Here is a 23412-nt window from a genome sequence, read left to right as displayed (position 1 = left end):
CAAAGCCAAAGGTAAATAAGGGTGCCATCCATGACTTCAACATTTTTACCAGCACCTCTGGAGTCTGATCTTGTAATTGTGTTAATTGGTTCATCCTTGTCTATGCAATAAATTGTTAGCTTGAGTGCTCTCCCAAAAACCTGGCCTTTGTTGGTATCCAACCAATCAAAAACACTAAGGATATCATCTACTGTTAAATTTGCTCTGTACTTCTAAAATTAATATTTTTTATTTCTTACTATATTGAGAAATTGTTCTGTTCTGTGTACTGCATTGTATTGTATTGACCCCCTTCTTTTGACACCCACTGCACGTCCAACCTACCTGGAAAGGGGTCTCTCTTTGAACTGCCTTTCCCAAGGTTTCTTCCATTTTTCCCTACTAGGTTTTTTTTGGGAGTTTTTCCTTGTCTTCTTAGAGAGTCAAGGCTGGGGGGCTGTCAAGAGGCAGGGCCTGTTAAAGCCCATTGCGGCACTTCCTGTGTGATTTTGGGCTATACAAAAATAAACTGTATTGTATTGTATTGTATATTATTTATCGCTGTACACTTTTTGAATTAAAAAAAGTAGAGAGAAAACAATCATTTAAAAACACTCATTTTAAACACAGGAGCGCCGCAGGGCTGTGTACTTAGCCCCTTCTTGTATTCCTTGTTCACCCACGACTGTGTTGCAAAACACGGCACAAACACCATCATCAAGTTTGCAGACGACACAACCATCATAGGCCTTATCACTGACAACGATGAGACGGCCTACAGAGAGGAGGTGCTGGCATTGAGTAATTGGTGCCTAGATAACAACTTGTCTCTTAACGTCGGCAAAACCAAGGAGATGATCGTGGACTATCGAAAACAACAAGGCAGAGAACACCAGGCCATCTACATCAGCGGCATAGAAGTTGAAAGGGTTAACAGCTTCAAGTTCCTCGGAGTAAACATCACCGAGGATCTCTCGTGGACCCTTCACATAGACATTGTGGTCAAGAAAGCTTGCCAGCGGCTCTACTTCCTGAGGAGGCTGAGGAAGTTTGGCATGAATGCCAACATCACCTCAAACTTTTACAGGAGTGTGGTCGAGAGTCTGCTGACGGGCTGCATTACCGTCTGGTATGGGAGCTGCTCTGCCAGCAGCCGGAAATCACTACAGAGAGTGGTGAAGGCAGCAGAGCACATCACGGGCAAGAGTCTTCCTGCCATTGAAGACATTTACCTCCATCGGTGCTTGCATAAGACAAGCAGCATCATAAAGGACCACAGCCATCCAGCACGCCAGCTGTTCTCCTTGTTACCGTCTGGCAGACGATACAGGAATCTGGCTGTTCGGACTACAAGACTTAAGAACAGCTTTTACCACCAGGCCATTCGACTCCTCAACAGCAACACCTGAACACTTACATACACTTACATTACATCTACATTGCACTACTCACACACAAACTGTACCTGCACACACTCTGAATACTGACTGGAACATGCATCTGCACTTTATGGAATATGCATCTGTACCTATAAAACATTGTCTGTGCAATAACTGTCATTTGTACTTGCTGCTCATTCAACTCATATTGCTCTATAACTTCTTTTAAAACATACACATTTTATTTTATATGGCTTGTCTATTTTTAACTTGTAATCTTTTTTTAAGCTTTATTGGATCTAGGCTGAGTGACTTGTTTTTCTCGTCATACACATTTCATTGTATGTTGACCCTGTGTTAACCTCTATATGACAAATAAACCTAAACCTAACCTAACCTAAACCTAATTATTTAATTGCGAATATCAACCTTATAAACCACTGATACTCACAGAACAGCCTGATTGGTTTGGAGAATAAGTACAGCAAGCTGGCCAAAGCATGTCATAAGAATGCTTATCACTGTTGCCTTCTTTTGCCTCTCCTCCCTTTGTTCATGGAATGGAGTAAAAATGACAAATGTATACACTTCTTCAAAATTACCTGCTCTGTTACAAACAGGACTCCTCAAATCAACCTGTATGTTTACAGGTAGTTGTATTTAAGTAAGTACATGAAAGATACAGGATCCAATTACTGTTAAGAATATAGTCTCTTGTGGAGGCCAAATAATATGTACTGAATTGTTCCTAATTTAATATGCACACTTTAAGCAGTTTTTAAGCATTCACCTACACATACTGTATTTCATGTATAATGTTATACTGTACTGTACATAATTTAAAATGTTTTTAACAGAAGCACATGATCACTTCCATTTTCAAAAGCATAAAATTAAAAATGCTTCTCGGCCACCACTACAGACTTAATGTGATAAGTAGCATTTTTGGGTGGAGTGTCATAAATAGATGACTCCAGAAGTTTTTCATAATCTGCATTTTCTGTGAGGTGGTTAGTTTGCAGATAGTGAAACAAGTTAGTTGTGAAGCTGTTTTTGATGGCAACAAATTTCCAACAAAGTCTGCAGATAACCATCTTTTGAGCAACTTATGTCTTTTCAAAGCAAACCCACCTCCATACAAGAGAGAATGATTGAATTCTGGTATTTAAATCTAACAACATAAATTGCAAGATGGTGTTTTTTTATTTTGTCACCTGGCACTGTCCACTTTTTAAGTAGCTTCCCTAGCTTAACACTAGAATTACCAGAGCCTACGAAAAAACTTGTAAATCTGGCCCACCTTAAATCCCTTTGCATCTCTCTGTCAGCATCTTTTGTCTTCTAAATGTGTTGATAAGCCCAAGCAGCCTGCTATATCTTCCCCCCACCACCTCAGAAAGGGCAAGAAGTTCTCCCAGTTCCTGCCTTGATTGATTATCTGGGAGTAAGCTACCCAGAATTGTAAAGGGAAGTAATTTGATGTGTGCTTTGTGTCTACAAAAATCCATGTAAACACATCGTTAAAACAGAAACGTTTTTTCATGTTTTAGTAATAAATGACAAAATGTAGACATGAACTATATAATGTGTGAAGGCTGATGGCCAAATATCAAACACTTCCACAAAAGGTGCAAGTACAGTATGACAGCTTCCATGGTGCAGCGGTTAGATCTGCCGATTTATAATCCAGAGGTTGTGAGTTCAAAACCATCTCCCCCGCAAATTTACCGTTTTGAGTAGTGAGATACTCTTATTGTTAATATTATACAATAAAAACACACTTCTCGGTCATGATCATGATACAACACCCACCCCAGATCTGACGCGGTTACTTTTTATCTGAAACTGGGAATAACTGTAGATGTGAGTGGTGTTTTGAGACAATGGAACTGGAAATTCTCTGATCTGGACGGATCAAAGCTGATACACAAACACTGGTGAATCTGCTTGCTTTGTATCTCACATTCACTTGAAATTTTTTTTATTCAGTTTTATTGAGTGTTCCTGCTCACGCTGAATTAGTATGCACCTTATGGTCTACGATGTCAAAGCCACACTGACAAAAAAAGAGACATAGGTATATATGATATTTGAAATAACTCGTTTTATGACCTGTATAGTACATTTTGGAAAACATTGTGGCACTGATGCAACATGAGTCATATTCATTCGCATGCCGCCTTGCACTTGTAATCAGTGACGATCGCATTTTTTTTCTCAATCTTGCCCATGCAGTCGCCACATTTTGGTGCACGGTACTGTTTCTTTTGTACTCCAGGACATGCAGAGGAAAGAACAGTACAGAGAGGTCAGTTCCGCACTATTTGCAATCATCAGATTCAAATGTTAACAGTTCCCACTGGACCGTCCTTTCTACATTTACGACGTGTACCTGTTGCAGTGTACATACTTCTCTCTGTGCTGTAGTTACTGTTACACTGAAGGGGCTGGGGAAGCAGTGGTCTTGGAACAGAAGCTTGTCGATGTTGCATCCTCTTTTGCTTTATCCATCACCTTTTCTTATAAGAAATGACGACGACAACTCCTCTGCAAGGTGAGCCATGAACACTCTTCTTTTCTCAGTGGCCCCCGTGCATGCCTTGTATTTTACATGTGCTTTGATTGCCGCCAAGTCAAGCGTATTTTTGCACAAGCAACTGGCCACCTGCGTGCTCCTGCTCGCACTGAATAAACTCACACCTTCTGGTGCACGATGTCAACGCAGCACCAGGCAAAAAAGAAAGAGACAAATATATGTGACATTTTGAAGAAATCATTTTATGACCTGATTAGTACCAATCAGAAAACATCATCACACTAATGCAATATTATTTGAAAACGAACAGTGTCAATATAAAGCACAAAAAGAGTATATTTTTGAAAGTATATATTGTGTATCAGTCGGCTGTATTGTGCTACTCCATTACTGCTTATGCAGCCATGATTAGGGACTTCAGCTAAATACCATGAATGACTTTTGGCTAAAGAAGGAATTCTGAACAGATCTCTTGGTTGAATGAATAAATGAATTGAGACATAGATATATTTAAACAGTGCATTGTATTGTATTGTATTATGTTGATTTTATGTGGATGGCTAAAATGCCCAAAGTAGATATTTAGTACTATATTTAAAGTAGTGCTATACAATAGCTCTAACAAATTAAATACAAATTCCTTCCTTTGCATGTGCTAATGAAGCACCTTGAGCATGGAAAAGGTGCTATATAAATAAAATGTATTATTTTATTATTATTATTATTATTAACTTTTAAAACTGCCCATCTGTGTATTTGATGTCTGTGACTGCTGGATTGTTTGTCTTCATAAAATATTTGTAGAGACTCAATTTTTAGCTATGTGTCACTGAAGAAATCAAAACGTGGGGGGAGCACCAGTGCAAGTTACACTTAAAATGTTTAATTGGTTATGTGAAGGTCATCTCTTAGAGGAACACAGCGATGATCAACGTAGCAACCACTAAAAGGCTGTCACAATATAAATTTTAAAAACTTTATGCACTGCTTGGGAGAGGGTGATTGATTTTTATTATGTACAAGGGGGCTCTGCCCCCTGCTCGCTTCGCTCGCCTAACCCCGGCGTTTCAAACCCGTGCCCGCTGGGCAGCCACGTGTGAGGATGACGCACGTTTAATACGGAGCGTTCGCCTGTGTCACTCTGGGACCCCCCCCACTGTTAATACGGAGCTCCGTCCGAACTATTATGCGGTGCATTGTGGACTACTGCGGACCCCGTAGTGTTTCCCGTTTCAGTTTGTATCTCGGTCAGTCGAGCTTTTGTTTTTGAAGCTTTTGAATTACGGTCTTCATAATCTGTAACCTGCTGTCCATGTGTTTGGCCCCCTCGTTTAACCTGTTTATGACGTTTTACTTTGCTTTCTACTCTGTCTTTCATTTCTGATCTCGCTTTATTCTGCTTTTGTTTCAATGACACCTGGTCCGTGGTGAATATATTTTCCCTTTTTCGAGTAATAATTTTCATTTGTTTGCGATACTGTGATGTTTATCGTACTGTTAATGCATCACTGTAATGTGATTCATCTATGTTGTATAGTTTGGACGTGTGAGGATGAAGTGTGTTTAATACGGAGCCTTCGCCCGTGTCACTCTGGGTTTCCCCACTGTTACTACGAAGCTTTTTCCGAACTATTATGCGGTGCATTGTGGAGCACTGCGGACTCTGTAGCGTTTCCCGTTTCACTTCGTATCTCGTTTAGTCGAGCTCTTTCTTTTTGGAGCAGTGCCTGCCTGGTCTGTGGCATTTCAGACGCACGTTGTAGGCGACTGTGTTCATTAATTATATCCAGGCAGGCGCATGTTTGTATCTCGGTCACTCGAGCTGTGTCGTGTTGAATCCGTGCCTGCTTTGCCTACGCAGTTTGAGACGCGCGTTGTAGGCGTCCACGTTCATTAGATCTGTCCACGCGGGCTCGGTGTCGAAGCTGTGTTAGTTGTTGAGCTGTTCGGTTTTGGAGCCGAGACAGTTTTGCTTCCGCGGTTTCAGACGCGTGTCCATACCATCTCGGGTTTGATGTATGAACCTTTGTGGACTCCGTAGTGTGTCCCGTTTCACTCTGGGGCGGGGCATTGACTCCTCTTGTTTTACTATGTCTCCTCCTGCGCCTTCACCACGCATTAGTGCCACTCACAATATGGCGGCGACGCCTGCGCCTTCCGTATTATGTCGGTTTTTACCATGCTGTGTAGGCGCCTTTGCCTTTTGTACTTTACCGCGCCTTCCAACGCACGATGTAGGCGCCTGCACCTTCGGGTCCACCTCCGCTGTGTGGTGTGGACGTTTAACTGTCGTTGTTTCTGCCTTTATATTCTGTATCTCGGTGTGCATGTGTTTTGTGCCTAGGTTTTTTTGAAGCTGTTGCATTCCAGTTTTCATCATCTGTAACCCGCTCTCCATGTGTTCGTCCCCGTTCTTTCATCCCTTTATAAAGTTTTACTTTGTTTCCTACTCTGTGTTTTATTTCTGACCTCGCATTATCCTGCTTGCGGCATGTCCGACGGTTCGTAGTCTCTCTCGTTTTACTCTGGGGAGGGGGGCTTTGTTCTGTAACCTTCTCTCCATGTGTTTGTCCCTGTTCTTTAACCTCTTTATGACGTTTTACTTTGTTTCCTACTCTGACGGTTCGTAGTCTCTCCCGTTTTGCTCTGGTGCGGGGGGGGCTTTGTGTGGCGCCTGCGCACGTGCATAGTCTCTCCCGTTTCCCTCGGGGGGGGGGGGGGGGGGCTTTGTGTGGCACTTGCGCATTATGTCTTTTGCGTCCACGGGCAGGTCCCTGCGTCCATATCCGGTTTACCATTCTCGTTTAGTAATATGGATGTTTATAGCAACAACAGTGGAAACATTTGCAGGGGCAGCCTGCCATTAAATTTTCTCTTTGGGTTGAACAGTGTAGAATTAACTGTTGGCCAGTGTTCCACTGTATCAGACTTTAACAATGATGATAACATGTTGATGGCAAAAACAGCCCCTTCAATTTTTTTTTTAAGTTATGAAATATTAAAAAAAATATATACCAGTCAAAGGTTTTAGAAACCCACAGTTTTTCTTCAAAAGTTAAAGGTAAGCAGTAAACAGCCAGAGGTTTAAATTTAAAATTTACATTTACTGGAAAAAAGAAATATCAGAATATTACAAATGGACCTTCTTCAGGAAACAACTAATAGGTTACATCCTACATATGTTCTGCAGCAATTAAAGTAAATTAAGACTTACAAGGTGAAGCAAACAGTTTGCACAGTTGTCCCAACTTCTGCTGATTACTTTAAAACCCTCTTTTAAAGCATAGTTGTAACAGACTCTGTTACTATACCTTAAGTACTGCTTAGACAATATTACATTTGCATTGAACAAATAAAATAAGTTAAGGAATCATTAAGTATTGTCAAAGATTAGACAAAAGAGTTGCAAAAAGGTTTGAGGCAGCCACCCATATAATTTTTAGGTAGGCTATTTAACAAGAGGCAACCTGCTCCACTATTTGTAGGGCGGTGTTCTATTCTGGCCTTAGCCAGTGCCCTACTTTAGCCCATAGTGAGAATCCTTGTTGGTGGGTTAGCCACTCTGAGTCAAACCTCCAGTTTTTTAGTCTCCTCGCCTGCTGATCTGAGGCACCCACACATTTAGCCAGGGTTCTGCCTTGGTGGGGGAGTAGGGCACTCTCCTCCGAGAGAGCATAATAAGCCCCTTTTGCCTCACCCATCTAGACCAGCCCAAATTTTGTTTATCCCCTCCCACACTCTCCCTGTGGTATCTAATTTGTATGTGTATTTGGGATGGAGCCTGCACCTGGTTTTTCTGAATTACAAAATGCACTCTCCACTGACCAGCTCGGCCATGGTACTTTCCCACCTGGATAACTTCCTGCTTCTGCTGACTATACCAGTTGTGAAAGATAAGACAAAAGAGTCGCAAAAAGGTAATTTTCCTGGGTGCAAAAGTGTTAAAATAAAAGTACATATGTGTACAAATTCAAGTCCAAAAACAGAACTGACATGAGGCAAAGATGGTGGTTTTAAGGAAGAATAGAGGAAGTGAGGTCATCAGGACCCGGAACCGGGAGTGAAATCGCTGAGAGCAGGCAGAATTTCCCATAATCAGTCTGCAGTGGAAGAGAGAAAGGATCAATATACTCCGCCATCCCCTGGTCTGACATGGAATTACCCTTATTCAGGCCCTTTAGCTGCCTCCCATGTGCACGTGTGTGACATTTATACAAAGTTTTATTCAAAATTTTGCTTCATCAGAGTATACACCTTTTGCTGATTAACAGCCAAACTGTGGTAACCCTTTTGATTAAGAATGTCAGTCACTCAGTGCAAGTCACCAACTCTGCCTCCGGCAAAAGAACCCCAGACCATCACAGTTCCTCCTCCATGTCTGACAGTTGGTGTCGTACACTGAGGAACCATCCTTTCACCATCTCAATGGTTTATAAAAACCCTGTGTAATGAATCAAACACATGAAAAAAATTGATTCATTGTTCCATAAGACTGTCTTCCAATCTGCAGTAGTCCACAGCAAGTATTTCAAAGCCCTGTTTTGTCCTTTGAGGAATAGCTTTGTTACTGCCACCCACCCTGTCAAACCTGTAGCACAAACTCTCCTCTTCACAGTAGAAGCCGAGACTTGCTTTTTATATAATATATAAATTTTTTTATATAATAATGTATATACAGGTGCTGGTCATAAAATTAGAATATCATGACAAAGTTGATTTATTTCAGTAATTCCATTCAAAAAGTGAAACTTGTACTTTAGATTCATTCATTACACACAGACTGATGTATTTCAAATGTTTATTTCTTTTAATTTTGATAATTATAACTGACAACTAATGAAAGTCCCAAAATCAGTATCTCGGAAAATTAGAATATCAATTAAGACCAATGCAAAAAAAGGATTTTTAGAAATGTTGGCCAACTGAAAGGTATGAACATGAAAAGTATGAGCATGTACAGCACTCAATATTTAGTTGGGGCTCCTTTGGCCTGGATTACTGCAGCAATGCGGCGTGGCTTGGAGTCGATCAGTCTGTGGCACTGCTCAGGTGTTATGAGAGCCCATGTTGCTCTGATAGTGGCCTTCAGCTCTTCTGAATTGTTGGGTCTGGTGTATTGCATCTTCCTCTTCACAATACCCCATAGATTTTCTATGGGGTTAAGGTCAGGTGAGTTTGCTGGCCAATCAAGAACAGGGATACCATGGTCCTTAAACCAGGTACTGGTAGCTTTGGCACTGTGTGTAGGTGCCAGGTCCTGTTGGAAAATGAAATCTGCATCTCCATAAAGTTCGTCAGCAGCAGGAAGCATGAAGTGCTCTAAAACTTCCTGGTAGACGGCTGTGTTGACATTGGACCTCAGAAAACACAATGGACCAACACCAGCAGATGACATGGCACCCCAAACCATCACTGACTGTGGAAACTTTACACTGGACCTCACGCAACGTGGATTCTGTGCCTCTCCTCTCTTCCTCCAGATTCTGGGACCTTGATTTCCAAAGGAAATGCAAAATTTACTTTCATCAGAGAACATAACTTTGGACCACTCAGCAGCAGTCCAGTCCTTTTTGTCTTTAGCCCAGGTGAGACGCTTCTGACGCTGTCTCTTGTTCAAGAGTGGCTTGACACAAGGAATGCGACAGTTGAAACCCATGTCTTGCATACGTCTGTGCGTGGTGGTTCTTGAAGCACTGACTCCAGCTGCAGTCCACTCTTTGTGAATCTCCCCCACATTTTTGAATTGGTTTTGTTTCACAATCCTCTCCAGGGTGCGGTTATCCCTATTGCTTGTACTAGGGGTGGGCGGTATGACCAAAATTCTATATCACGGTATTTTTCTAAATTATCCCGGTTTCCCGGTATTCAACGGTATTTTTTTCCCCATGCATGAGTGGATGTTAACCACATTTTCCACTGCAATTACTGGCTAAGAATAACCTATTCCACTGTCAAGAGTATTGTACATTGTACAAAAAAAAACATTTTAATGTGCACACAAGTATTAATACAGGTTTGCATTGCCCCATAAAGTGATAGTTTTCAAGGGGTGGGCACTAATGGAGAAGGTATCACATTGCATGACAGATGCAGTCAAAATATAGAACCTTTTTATTGAACAAATTTTGCAAAAACAAACTATAATTTTGACAAAATATTTTCAACCATACAAAGAGGCATTTAGACTTAGTAAAATATCCAGAAGTGCTTGTCAAAAGTTGTATTGCACTGCATATGTCTTAGAAAAGGAATAAATAGTAAATATTTTTTGTAAACCAACTACACTTTCTGTTAATGTTAACAATCTCTGTCCACTGACATGTTAAAGTGACTTTTTAAACAACTTTATCATCATTAAACTACATAATATTTAAACAAATAATAACAATAAAATAAATAATAGTATTATTACTGATAGTTGCACTATTACTTCAAGACTTCAAGCCCAGGTGCATTACACAGTATTCACCAAATACATATACCAAGTACGTCTTGCCTGAAGAACGGGCCTGAGCTGCCTCGAAAGCTTGCATATTGTAATCTTTTTAGTTAGCCAATAAAAGGTGTCATTTTGCTTGGCTTTTCTCTACATTCATACTGGCTAACACGGTACAACACCCTAGTACTACTGTATTGAAAACAAATAAAACAAGTATAACTTGGCTTGCAGTATTATCCAGTAGTATAGAAACAGTATTTACACATCTGACCTTTTAAAACTAAAGTATCTCCAGGCGACGGACGTGACTCCTTTTTTTCGGCAAAAGTTCTTCTGTTCATCATGTTCAACTTTATCGTCGGCTTCAGTTTCGGAATGTTCTCTGTCCATTTTCACCGCGCGATACCTACGCTACCGCTACCTATTTGGTGGTGTAGCAGTGAAAAAGAGCCCCCGCGCAACAAATCTGTGTTTAGCGGTGTAACAGTGAAAAAGGTCCCCACTTGAACAGCTTCCCGCTGCGCCAGGTTCCGAACGTCGTTTAGGCAATTTAAACCAGTGTTGCGGTATAAGAAAAATCCATATCATAAAAAAAATAAACGGTTTTCGGTATGAACCGGTATACCGCCCAGCACTAGCTTGTACACTTTTTTCTACCACATCTTGTCCTTCCCTTCGCCTCTCTATTAATGTGCTTGGACACAGAGCTCTGTGAACAGCCAGCCTCTTTAGCAATGACCTTTTGTGTCTTGCCCTCCTTGTGCAAGGTGTCAATGGTCGTCTTTTGGACAACTGTCAAGTCAGCAGTCTTCCCCATGATTGTGTAGCCTACAGAACTAGACTAAGAGACCATTTAAAGGCTTTTGCAGGTGTTTTGAGTTAATTAGCTGATTAGAGTGTGGCACCAGGCGTCTTCAATATTGAACCTTTTCACAATATTCTAATTTTCCGAGATACTGATTTTGGGACTTTCATTAGTTGTCAGTTATAATTATCAAAATTAAAAGAAATAAACATTTGAAATACATCAGTCTGTGTGTAATGAATGAATCTAATATACAAGTTTCACTTTTTGAATGGAATTACTGAAATAAATCAACTTTGTCATGATATTCTAATTTTATGACCAGCACCTGTATAAAAAGACAAACTTCCTGCATTGTAAACAAAGAGTAGCAGTGAAGGCTTGTTATTTATGTATACACTGTATATATAATGTTTCTATATTCCTTAATGTTTATTAGAGTTTTTATCTGGAAGCTCTTTTTAAAATGAATATGTTGAATAGAATTGATTATAGTGAATAAAGTATTCCTTCTAAGGACATCCTCCTGAAGTCCTTTCCTCAGATTTCTATAGAATTTAAAATGGTATGTTTAATCGACACAGGCATGCTGACAAAGTACATGTGTAATGCCATGAAAAGTGAATGCTAACACTTCAGTATGCGAGCAATGGTACGAGAATGCAGTCAGACTTCTTTTTTTGGGTACGTACACCTTCCAGTTCTAAACACTAGCATGGAGAGTTGCTTGCATACTGAAGAGCCTATAGCTGCAGGTGGAAGCGGCTGTCTCACTTTTGCCATCACTGTACGTTGTCAGCATGTCGATCAAACACAGGAAACTCTGCACTCTACTTGTGACTTTACACAGTAGGAAGATAAGTAAATAAATCGAGGCAAATAGGTAAATAACATTCGATCTGGCTTTTATATAAGTAACATATAAATGTTTTTCATATAAAGTCCATCACAAAATATAATCACAAACAGGACTTTGCACGATACCATGGCGAGCTCTGTAAGCCCTGCTTTTTCTTTGAAGGTGGCACACTGTCTGTTAGGATGATGCCCGACCTGTTGCTGCATCCAAACGCTGATATCTTTCGCCTATACGCCTGGTGCAGCTGCGTTGTTCTAATGTGTAAGTGAACATTTCTTGCGTGGAGGGCTCCTGTTCTCTTTTTCTGATGTAGAACCCTCATCCTCATAACCTCTGTTATAGCACGTCTTAATGTGAACACAGCAGTGTCAGATCGGGGGGAGTGTGAACGTGACTGAGAGAATAAAACTGAATAAAAAAAAAAATAGTAACTTTTACAAGTACCATAAATTTACACTGGCTGTTACAGACTCCATTCAAATGTGCGTTTTTATTCTATAATAGTAACAAGAGCAGCTCACTACTCAAAACGGTCACACTCGGAATTGAACTGGTGACTTCTTGATTACAAGTTGGCAGTTCTTACATCTATACCACCAAAGCTATCATGTCCGTCTCGTACTCTAACCCGATTTCTTTTTCTACAGTTATATCCTCTTTAATAAAACTCCTGTGTGCGTCCAGGTGTCCCGAGTGTGTGTGTCTTCTGGTGAAGTGCGCATGCGCGGGGCATGGTGCAATGCTTCAAAGGCCACCTGACGCATCACACAAGACAGACAGTGCGGGACCTATAAAATATTGTGCTTCCGATCCAATCGGATTTCGGTAAATGAGGTAAGACCTAAAACATAAGGCACGAAAAATCCAATCGGGTACTGAGACGCGGAGACCAGCCTCCCTAAAGAGGTGGGATTAGTGTTTGTTGTTGTACAAGTGTTCACTCTGAGGATGTCAGATTTACGGAAATACAAACCAGTATTACTGCAAGAGAAAATTAAAGGCACACAAAACAGTGATGCATATTACAGCCACATACAAGCCAGTATTACAGTAATAGAAAATACTTACGGACATACAAGCCTATATTACTGTGACTATCTACTAACAACATGCCACCCAAAAAAAAGGACACGTCAAGTAGGACAAAAGAGACAGACCATCAAATCCTATATAAGCAACATCTCCTGGAAGAATGGTCAGCTCAGCAAGTAAACATCAACAAAAGAAAGGCTGAAAGACAAAGAAAAATATGAGCAAATAGATGGCATTTACTTGCCAGAACCAGTATTCAGCCACGGTCAGTTATATGTTGCATTATCAAGAGTCAGAAGTTTTCAGAATGTTGTTGTCAAGGTTGTAGATGGTCCTGAACAAGGTCAACTTTTGCCAAACTCGGACAGAATATTTACAAGAAATGTTGTCTATAATGAAATTTTATAGAAAAATTTCATGAGGTAAAAAAATAGAAAATTTTTCATAAATACATTCTTCAGATATTGTGTATTACAGATTGTTACAAACTTTTACACTAAGGTAATATTAATTATACTTACTGTATTGTCATATACGATTCTATTTTATTTTTATTATTATTTTACTTTATGCTTCTTGCAAAAATATTTTTGACAAAAAAAAATTAAGACAAACAATGAGGTCAAAGTCCCTTGCCATTTAATATAGACTGTTCCTACTAATGTTTATGCACTACTGTTCTAGCACCCGTTATTGTAACGGGCTTAATGTCTAGTTCTTGAATAAAAGTGCACTTGTTTTGTTATATTTGTATCTTTTGCGAAAGTGTTTGATATTTGGACTTCAGTCTTCACACATTATACACTTCATGTCTATATTTTGTCAATTATTACTAAAATATGAAAAATGTTTCTTTTTTAGTTATATGTTCAACAATTCCTGCCTCACATTTCTTCCTACATTTACACAGATCGTTGTAGATACGGAACACACATGAAATGTATGTGTTCCAAATGATATATTATTTACCCTATACAACTCCAGCCACCTCACATGCAAATAAGGAGCTTGATCTTGGAGAACTTTTTGCCCGAGTTGAACTTCGTGGGATGGGATAGCAGGCTGCTTGTGCTATTTCGACACATTTACAAAACATAAGAGGCTGATGGAGAGGTGTGAAGGAATTTAAGGTGTGCCGGGGTTACAAGTTTTTTCGTTGGCATCAGGGTTTCTAGTGTTAATAGGGAAACTCCAATTAGGTTTTATTTTTAAGGCTGAAGCAGTTCACCGATTTCATGTTATGTCATGAGCTGATACTGAGTCAGATTTTTTTTCTTTATCCCTTTAAAAACCTTTTTATTCTATTTTCCTGCATAATAATAATAATAATTCTTTGCATTACCAGACAAGTAGAAACCTTATGTTCTAATAATGCGTCACCTTGGAAATTTTTATAATTAAACTATAAACCGTAAGTATTAACTGTTTATTTTTTTATTAACAAAATGAAATTCTTAAGACTTATTGTTCAGTGACCATAAAAATGCTAAAATAATTTCCTTAAAATACATACTTTAACTAATGTACAAAAATGTGTATAAATAATACGTAAGGCATAAAAGAAAATGCTGCTTATGATTTCAAGCTGTCATATTGTTTTTTCTGTAATGTTCATATGTGAAACAAGGCTTAATTAAAAAAAGAGCATATTAATTATAAATATGGATTACCATTTAATTATGTAGTACTTGCTTCTTACCAAAATATATTCTATATAACATACAGCAACAAATAATAAACGCAGTACCAATCTTTAAAAAGTGCAAATGTATCAAATAGTCATTCGTGGTTTATCACGAAGAAATGACTAACATGCATGACAGGTTTATAAGTAAAATATACAACTCTTAAGCTAACAAGCCTATTGTTTACTAAGCAGTAATTTCACATTTGTCTGTCTTTTTCCAGTTAAAAATGTAAGCTGCTGCACTTAAAACAAGCTCTCTGTTCAAACTGAAATGGTGTTTGTTTTAATTAAAGAGCAAAATAAAAAGTTCTTCAAGTAGCTTTTCTTGCCGTTTGTGAAATTGCACAGGACAACTTCTCTTATTCCTTTTTCTCAGTTTATTACTCCAGTTTGCTTAGTATAAAGGTTAAGCTCTCTGATAAAGCAAGGCTTCACTGGTCCACTGCAGGAAGTTTGCTGCAAAAAAAAAAAAAAAAACCTGCACGCTGGCTCAACTACTGTAATACCTCCCATAAAGGAGCACTGCAGCTAAATTACTATGAAGCTTGGGAAAGCAGATGCTAAAAAGACCAGCTCATAGATCAAGTCTTTTCTATTGAAAATTTGCAGGTTAGATCGGCAGCTCATTGACTGGATCCATGATGCTTAACTAACTTTGTTCAGTTTACATTCTTAATTCTAGTGATAATACAATTTTACATTATAGTTGTGTAGGGGAAATTTTTAATTGAATTGTGATTCCTGATGTAAAGTGACCTTGGTCATGTAAACTGACCTTGAAATAGGTTGTTGCTTTTAAATAAACACAACTGACATGTTCTACCTTTCTACATGCAGGAGAACATGACTGTATTCAGAGTATTCAGAACTTGAACTCATGAATGAAAGGGTAAGGGTTCTAAGCACTAAAGTCTTAACAGTGTCTTTAAGCTTCCTGTAATGCTAAGGTGTTTGCAGAACCATACAGAGATCAGGTAAAGGACAGATACCGCCTTTTCTAGATATCTAGATTTATCTTCTTGCATATAAACTACAATAGGTGTTTATTTTCTAAGCAAAATCAATACACAGAAAGTCATTGCCACACACTTAGAAATATTGAGTGTATGATGAAGTCACCCATAATCCAATCACAGAATTGGTAACCTACTTTGTCACTATAAACAACATTCCCACTGTGCTGCAGAACTGGCAACAAAGATGAAAAAAAAAATAGCTCCACAGTCTCGTTATGATCAGAGAAATACATTGACATGTGCAATACCTAAATCCACAAAGAGTGCCACAGTGGGAAACATTGGCAGGTCACTGAAGAGGCTAAATGTATTCTTGTGTTTATAGTGTGGCATATCACTAATATAAAATTCCAGATTGCTTGTCTAAATTCTGTGTAAGAAAAAAAACAAAGAGATTATAAAGAGTTGGGGCACTGTAAGGCAAACCCCATATATTTGATGACCAAATTCACAATAAGTTTTCTTCAGGCAAGAGTCAACAGTCAGACTGTGTCTAGATGGTGGTGGAAACACATCCCTTTTCTTCCACAGTTTGACATGGTTAACATGGTACACACATTCAGCCGGTCGACAACTTGGTTGTTTCACCAGGTAATCCATCAGGCCTCTTCTTTCTTTAATCTCACAGGGTCCTTGCCAATGTGCTAGCAACTCGGAGCAAGAACTGGGTGTGAATACAATGACCAGATGACAGAGATTGAACTCGCACGGGGCGGGCCTGTGCTGCTTGTGCACGCTCCATGTTTTCTTTTAAAATGAGTCAAATTTTGTCAAATCCATTGCGTAATAGCACAATATAAAATATAAAATTCCTGGATTTTGTAATATTGTAATATATATTGCAGAAAAAAAATTGCAGTGTTCGTATTTTTCCAATATCATTCAGCTCTATACGCATGTCCAAGCAACTATTGAGATGTTACTCCTGGAATCGGTGTGAGCAGTTACTTTATGACTATTTACCACCACCACACTGAAACACAGAACTGAAAGAGGTGTTGCTAATGCACAGTACCTTCCACCCTGGGCCCAGCTGCAGTCCATAGATTTATCCAGATGGGATTAGTTTGGAATAATGTGCCCCCTCTCTGCACTTGAAACTGCACAGGAGGGGTAAAGATTTGTCCTTAGGCTAGGTATTTGGCTGTATGTCTCTCCTCCGCTGGGCTTGACTCTTTGGCCTCAATCCCGTCAGTGTTTACGGTGATCTTTCGACTGTTTTACACCTTTGACTTGAATGGCCAGCTGAAGAGGCTAGATGGGTTCTATGAGCGAATCCATATTCGTCCACCCTTGCCTGTGGATCTGTCGGGTATAAGACTTGGGGAGCAAAGTAATCTCTATTATGCTCCTATACTTTGAGACCCTTAAGGATGTCAAGCATACAAAAATGTCGCTGATAGATTATTTCAGTCTGCCTTGTCCTTCACAATTTTCAGTGCCATCTGCCGGCCATGAAGGACAGAGTGTCAGAGGTAACATCAAAACCTCATTAGTCTCTATGTCTTCCAACAGCAGTGACTGAAGTATTTTTTTTTATTTATTTGTTGTTGGCACATAAGGTCACAGACTAATAGGGAATGACTAGTGAGAAAAATGTTTTGCATGTTACCAATTTTGTGTACTGCATTTTATGGGTTATTTTATGGTTAAAGTCCATATTATATAAAATGTTTTGTTATGAAAAAAATATATGCAGACAAGTGTATTTTGAGCAATCTCTAGTAAAATAGTACAGTTTTTGATGGTTGCAGGAATATAACCCCCAATTCCCATAGGTTCAATGTGTTAACCTTTCCATCTTTGTCTTTTGTGCAGTTTTTCTAAATTTTCTATCTCTGCTTAATTTGATGTAAAACGTAATCAGATCTTTATTCTCGTCCTAAAGCTAGACAAAGAGAAACTAGTTAAATAAATGACAAAAACATTATGCTTGTTTTTAGATCATTTTCCTCAATAATTAATGCTACACATGTGCATAAAAAGATGAAACAAAAAACTACATGGAGTAACACAATTTTTGGGTGCAGTACTTCTTTAACAATTAAATAGTTAGAAAGCAACTAGTATCAAGTAGTTATTTTTTTGTGTATTGGATAAAGCAATGTATGGCACCATCGATACACTGCCTTAGTCAAGCCACTGTAGGCCTAACATTACCTCATTCACCATTCCTGTGGTCCACATGTCTAGAAATATTCCTAAACATTTTTAGAGCCATTAATATTGCAAAAGCATTTACTGAAGGGCTTGCAATGCCTTAGGCAAAAAAATATTTTCAGTAATCTTATTTCTTACTGAAAGCATAAAATATGTTTTCAGTGGAAATGAAATAGGTTAGTGCAGTCTAAACTGTATTTAGGCAACATAATATGAAAAGATTCTTAAATATACCATGCCTGTGAAAGCATTTACATTAAGCTGATTAAAAGCAGCACTTCTCCTTGCCTAGAGAAGGAGCTGTTGTGCCATAGAAATTTTTCTAAGGAGCGTTAATACTGTTGTAAGAGAAAACCATTGTGTTTAACTGTAGTAGTCTTAGAAGTAGCAGTAAAAAGAGTGGTTAATAATTGAAAAGACAATAACTGAAAGCAGAGCAGTTGTGCGTTGGTAGAGAATAATGCATTTTTGTATGCACAGACTCCTGAAAATGTTGTTTAGAAGTAATGAAAAAATGTATGATTTGAGTTGCAGATCATATTTTTATCACACACATTCATATTTTCAATAAATGTGTATTTATTTTTCTTTTCATTTATCTTGGTTTAACCCGATTCATTGTAGTAGCAGCAGGGTTGTTTTTATGTTTCAGCTTACTTCACTATCGATTTTTTTTTTTTAAATGTTGAGAGCTAACACTTTTTTTTTTCTTTCTTTTTTTTTTTTTTTAAATCGCAGGATTATCGCTGTTTCTGTGTTGGGAAAAGTCAAAAAACCTATATTCTATACAAGATCCCTTGAAACAAAGTAAAATATAAGGAGTGAAAGATATTTACCAGGAATTTCTTCTTTCTTCATTTCTAACCTTTATGGGAAATTTATGAGTTTTGTTAAGTTGGTACTTTGCAGCTTTTTTTCCTCCAATGGAAGAGGTAATGATTGAAAATACAGACTTGCCAAAACAAGACATGGATGTGATCACTGACATTGAACTTTTCATTCCTGCAGAAGCTGAAGTAATTGTTGTTCCTTTTTCATTGTTACCTCATTCATTAATTACAAGATTACAGGCTGCCTCTGGTTCTTCACATAGTGGTCATCAAAAGGAATCAACGGACTTCACATTAGTATTGTGCATTACTCCTGTAAAAGCTACAAAAGCCTCAAAACCTGATCTGCTTGGTGGTGAAAAATCTGCTGGTGATGGCAGAGCAAACAGCGTTGACCAAAACAATGCTTCATTGAATAAGTGCCTGCTTCCTATAACTACCTCAAACACAATAGCTTTTCGTCTCCTAAAATGTTTTATGAAGTGCCATCACTCTTTGTCACAAGAGATAAAGCAGATTTACACTGCCACTTCAAACTCTGCTAGAGAGCAGTTTTTCAAGACTGCCCGCAACCTGCTTATAATTTACCATAATAAAGTGTATTTGTTGGTAAACAAAGACACAGTTTTAAAGAAAAGCAAGGAGGATTTCAGATGTGAAAAGGGTAAGCGTTGTGATTCTGGAAAAGACGTAGCCAAGTCTACCTTGTTGGTTTCTCCACTGGATCCTCTGAGAGCTGCTGCTGAGAATGCAGGACAGAATTTACTGACAACAGGTCAGGTAAGCATATTAAATCACTTGATTCTTTGTCCCTGAGAAAACCGGTCAAACCTTAGATTTATGTCTAAGATGATATAAAATATGATGCTCATTATTTCATTTGTAAGACTAAAAGGGAAAGAGGTATGATCATAGTTGAAGAGCATTTAAAAATCATGCCTCCTCCATCTCTTTTTAAATTGTTTATTTGTATTGTAGTTTACTTCCATTTCTAGGCCTAGACCACTTTGCACATTTTAAAATATAGTGCTGTTAACATTAAAACAATGAAAAAACTGAACGCAGAATCATGCAGTAGGTGCAACAAAACAGAAAAGTGAACATATTTTTTTAGGTTTATAGACGGGTTTATAAATGTTTTGATACTTTATAGACATGTAGGGTTTCGGGATTCTGGTCTACACAAATTTCATTTGTCCATTACTAACTAGTCATTCACCCTTTCTTCTGAACTCGGGCATTACTCCTTGTTTAGATTTAAATGCTGTTGCAGCATTTGTAGTGCAGTGTATGAGTGGAATTATTAAGGATTTAATTAAGCTTGTTTAATTCTCTACATATAGTTTTTATTTATTTATGCATTATTTGTTTTTTTGTTTTTTTTATAGTCCTGGTATGCTCTGTTGTATGTCCCAGACAGATGCTTTAGGGAAAGATCCGATAGATCGTTTTCCAACTTTTTTCCCCCTTTAGAAGTATTTTTGCTTTCACCGTACACCCCAGGAGCAAAGATTAATATGAGTATGAGTGTGTTTGGGGTGTTCACATCTTGGCAGCCTATACACATGATAAATTTCAGTGGAGGGCAGTAAGTAAATAATTAGCTATGTTTCTTTCAAAAATAAGTGAGCAAGTGGGTTTCCCAGTAAAGAAGGAAGTAATAGGTTACTGGTTAACTCCAATACATTAAGTCGAAGTGGGAGAGTATGGGTACTAGAAGGAGGAGTAGAAATGGATTGGAAAATGGGGATGTTTAAACATTTGTAGCATTTATATTGGTTAGAAAAAGAAGTGGCAAAAAGGAAAACAAATAGGCTAAAGGGAAATTCTAGTAACTAATAAAAACACATTTACAGCAGAAAGCACTTAGCAGTGAGAGCAACTTAAACCGTTAACATGTGGGTCTTAAAGAGGTCCATTAGGTATTAAATGGGTACTGTAGTTTGTTAAACCCATAACTACGTCTTTAGAAAACTGAATATAATTTAACTTTCACTTGATCGAATTTTAATCCTGAGGCCAGTACAATGCAAGTCTTGTGTGATGTCAGATTTTTTGGACGCTGGCTTTGACAAAGGATGGGAGATGCTGGCTGATGGTTGCTGAACTTGAGGAGGTGGCGGATGTGTGGCTAGCCTGTTTTGTAGTAAAGAATTGGTGAATTTTGCACAGATGACCTTTAGGGAGATGGTGTGCATCCCCAAAGTGATGCAGAACAGTAAACGTAAGTGGTTCACGGTCGGACATAAGCACAAGACAAGAGGTGCACACTGTCTGGTGACATTAATATGAGAGTTTGAGGTTTCCAACAGTTTTCAGGACCTTACAGACCTGGTAACCCAGAGGTGGTTGGTAGGGATGGGGAACTTTAAAAGCAGTAACCATAAAAATACATTTAGTGATAGTGGGGGGCTCCATCATTAGGTGTGTTCCAGAGACAGAGTCTCTTGTGGTATGTTGCCTTCTGGGTGCACAGGTAGGAGACCTTCCTAGAGCAGCAGATAGGCTCTTTGCCAGAGTGTGTGTAGATCCAGTTGTCATCGTCCATGTTGTAACAAATGACATGCATAAGTGCAGACTGCCAGTTCTGCAGTCCAAATTTAAAGAGTTGGATGCCATGCACCAGTCCAGGTAAGACTGGGGAGATTAGAAAGCTTAATGTGAATCTTCGATCTGAAGGATCATTTGTGTCTGTTGTGAATTCTACAATATTTAAAGACATCTGATAAAGAACAGAAATGGGTTTGTGTGTAATCACTGAACTTGTCAACATACATTTTAAAACCCTGGTATTTCTTGACTTTTTTTGTTCATATTTTGTATTATGGTTAATGGATTATAGTATGGTAATAATTATTATTAACATTATTGGTGAAATTAGTAAACATATTAGAAAAAACTGATCATATAATGCAGTTGTCATGTTTCTTTAGAGAGATAACTATCTCCTTATGATTCAAATAATTCTCAGCAGCCTTATTAGGGGAGAGAGAACCAGCTCAAACAATGGATTAAAAAGAAATTGTTTACAAAAGAAGAGACAAGAAAAAAGCAGTTTAGAATTTTAGTGATTTTTGTTTTTTATAATTGTATATAACTGACCTGACCTGATTCAGATTGCAAAATGGAACTGCCATGAAGCAATTAACCTATGTATTTTATGTTGTATTTGTTATTTGTGTTTACACATTATGTAAATATAATGGGCTAAGTCAAATTTACATTAATTTGCCTAATATCTGTAGTAAACTAGCAGATTCTCTTTGACATTTACCAAAAACTGAAATAAATTAAAACAAACACATGTAAGACCATGTAAAATGCATTTAGTACTTAAACATAAATATATAAATCTGTTCATTATCCTTTTACGATGCCAGAATACAAGCAACATTTTGTATCTAGGTTAATACTATATGAAAGGATAAAATAGCAATAGTCCTACATACCATTAGATAGATAGATAGATAGATAGATACTTTATTAATCCCCAAAGGGAAATTCACATACTCCAGCAGCAGCATACTGATAAAAACAATATTAATTAAAGAGCAATAAAAATGCAGTGCAAGTTTATAAAAAAAAAAAATGCAAGGTGGAGAGTGCAAAGCAGGTATAATAGACAATAATCTTGTACAGAAATCCCTCGCTATATCGCGCTTCGCCTTTCGCGGCTTCACTCCATCGCGGATTTTATATGTAAGCATATTTAAATATATATCGCGGATTTTTCGCTGCTTCGCGGGTTTCTGCGGACAGTGGGTCTTTTAATTTCTGGTACATGCTTCCTCAGTTGGTTTGCCCAGTTGATTTTATACAAGGGACGCTATTGGCAGATGGCTGAGAAGCTACCCAGCTTACATTTCTCTTTCTCTTGCGCTGACTTTCTCTGATCCTGACGTAGGAGGATTGAGCAGGGGGGCTGTTCGCACACCTAGACGATACGGACGCTCGTCTAAAAATGCTGAAAGATTATCTTCACGTTGCTATTTTTTGTGCAGCTGCTTCCTGAAACGACATGCTGCACAGTGCTTCGCATACTTAAAAGCTCGAAGGGCACGTATTGATTTTTGTTTCTCTCTCTCTCTCTCCCTGCTCCTGACGGAGGGGGTGTGAGCTGCCGCCTTCAACAGCTTTGTGCCGCAGTGCTTCGCATACTTAACAGCCAAACAGCCCTATTGATTTGTTTGGTTTTTTTCTCTATCTCTCTGACAGCCTGTGCTCCTGACACGCACTCCTTTGAAGAGGAAGATATGTTTGCATTCTTTTAATTGTGAGACGGAACTGTCATCTCTGTCTTGTCATGGAGCACAGTTTAAACTTTTGAAAAAGAGACAAATGTTTGTTTGCAGTGTTTGAATAACGTTCCTCTCTCTCTACAACCTCCTGTGTTTCTGCGCAAATCTGTGACCCAAGCATGACAATATAAAAATAACCATATAAACATATGGTTTCTACTTCGCGGATTTTCTTATTTCGTGGGTGGCTCTGGAACGCAACCCCCACGATGGAGGAGGGATTACTGTATATTGTTAACGTTTACCCCCCTGGGTGGAATTGAAGAGTTGCATAGTGTAGGGGAGGAGCGATCTCCTCAAGTCTGTCAGTGGAGCAGGACAGTGACAGCAGTCTGTCGCTGAATCTGCTCCTCTGTCTGGAGATGATACTGTTCAGTGGATGCAATGGATTC

The 23412-nt window shown here is 38.6% G+C and overlaps 1 protein-coding gene across 1 annotated transcript in view; it reads left to right on the top strand.

Annotated features, from left to right (window-relative positions):
* The window catches only part of LOC114648174 (uncharacterized), a 59017-nt gene that overhangs the window by 5786 nt on the left and 29819 nt on the right, over positions 1 to 23412 (top strand). The window contains exon 2 of the mRNA XM_028797059.2: positions 18631 to 19502. Within this exon, the coding sequence (XP_028652892.1) occupies positions 18816 to 19502 (687 nt within the window). The 5' untranslated portion in view covers positions 18631 to 18815. The remainder of the gene's footprint in view (positions 1 to 18630; positions 19503 to 23412) is intronic.

The sequence above is a fragment of the Erpetoichthys calabaricus genome, chromosome 3 (genome assembly GCF_900747795.2).
Source record: "Erpetoichthys calabaricus chromosome 3, fErpCal1.3, whole genome shotgun sequence".
NCBI classification, from domain to species: domain Eukaryota; kingdom Metazoa; phylum Chordata; class Cladistia; order Polypteriformes; family Polypteridae; genus Erpetoichthys; species Erpetoichthys calabaricus.
Note: the sequence above shows the minus strand (reverse complement) of the source record. Positions and strands in the feature narration are given on the sequence as shown.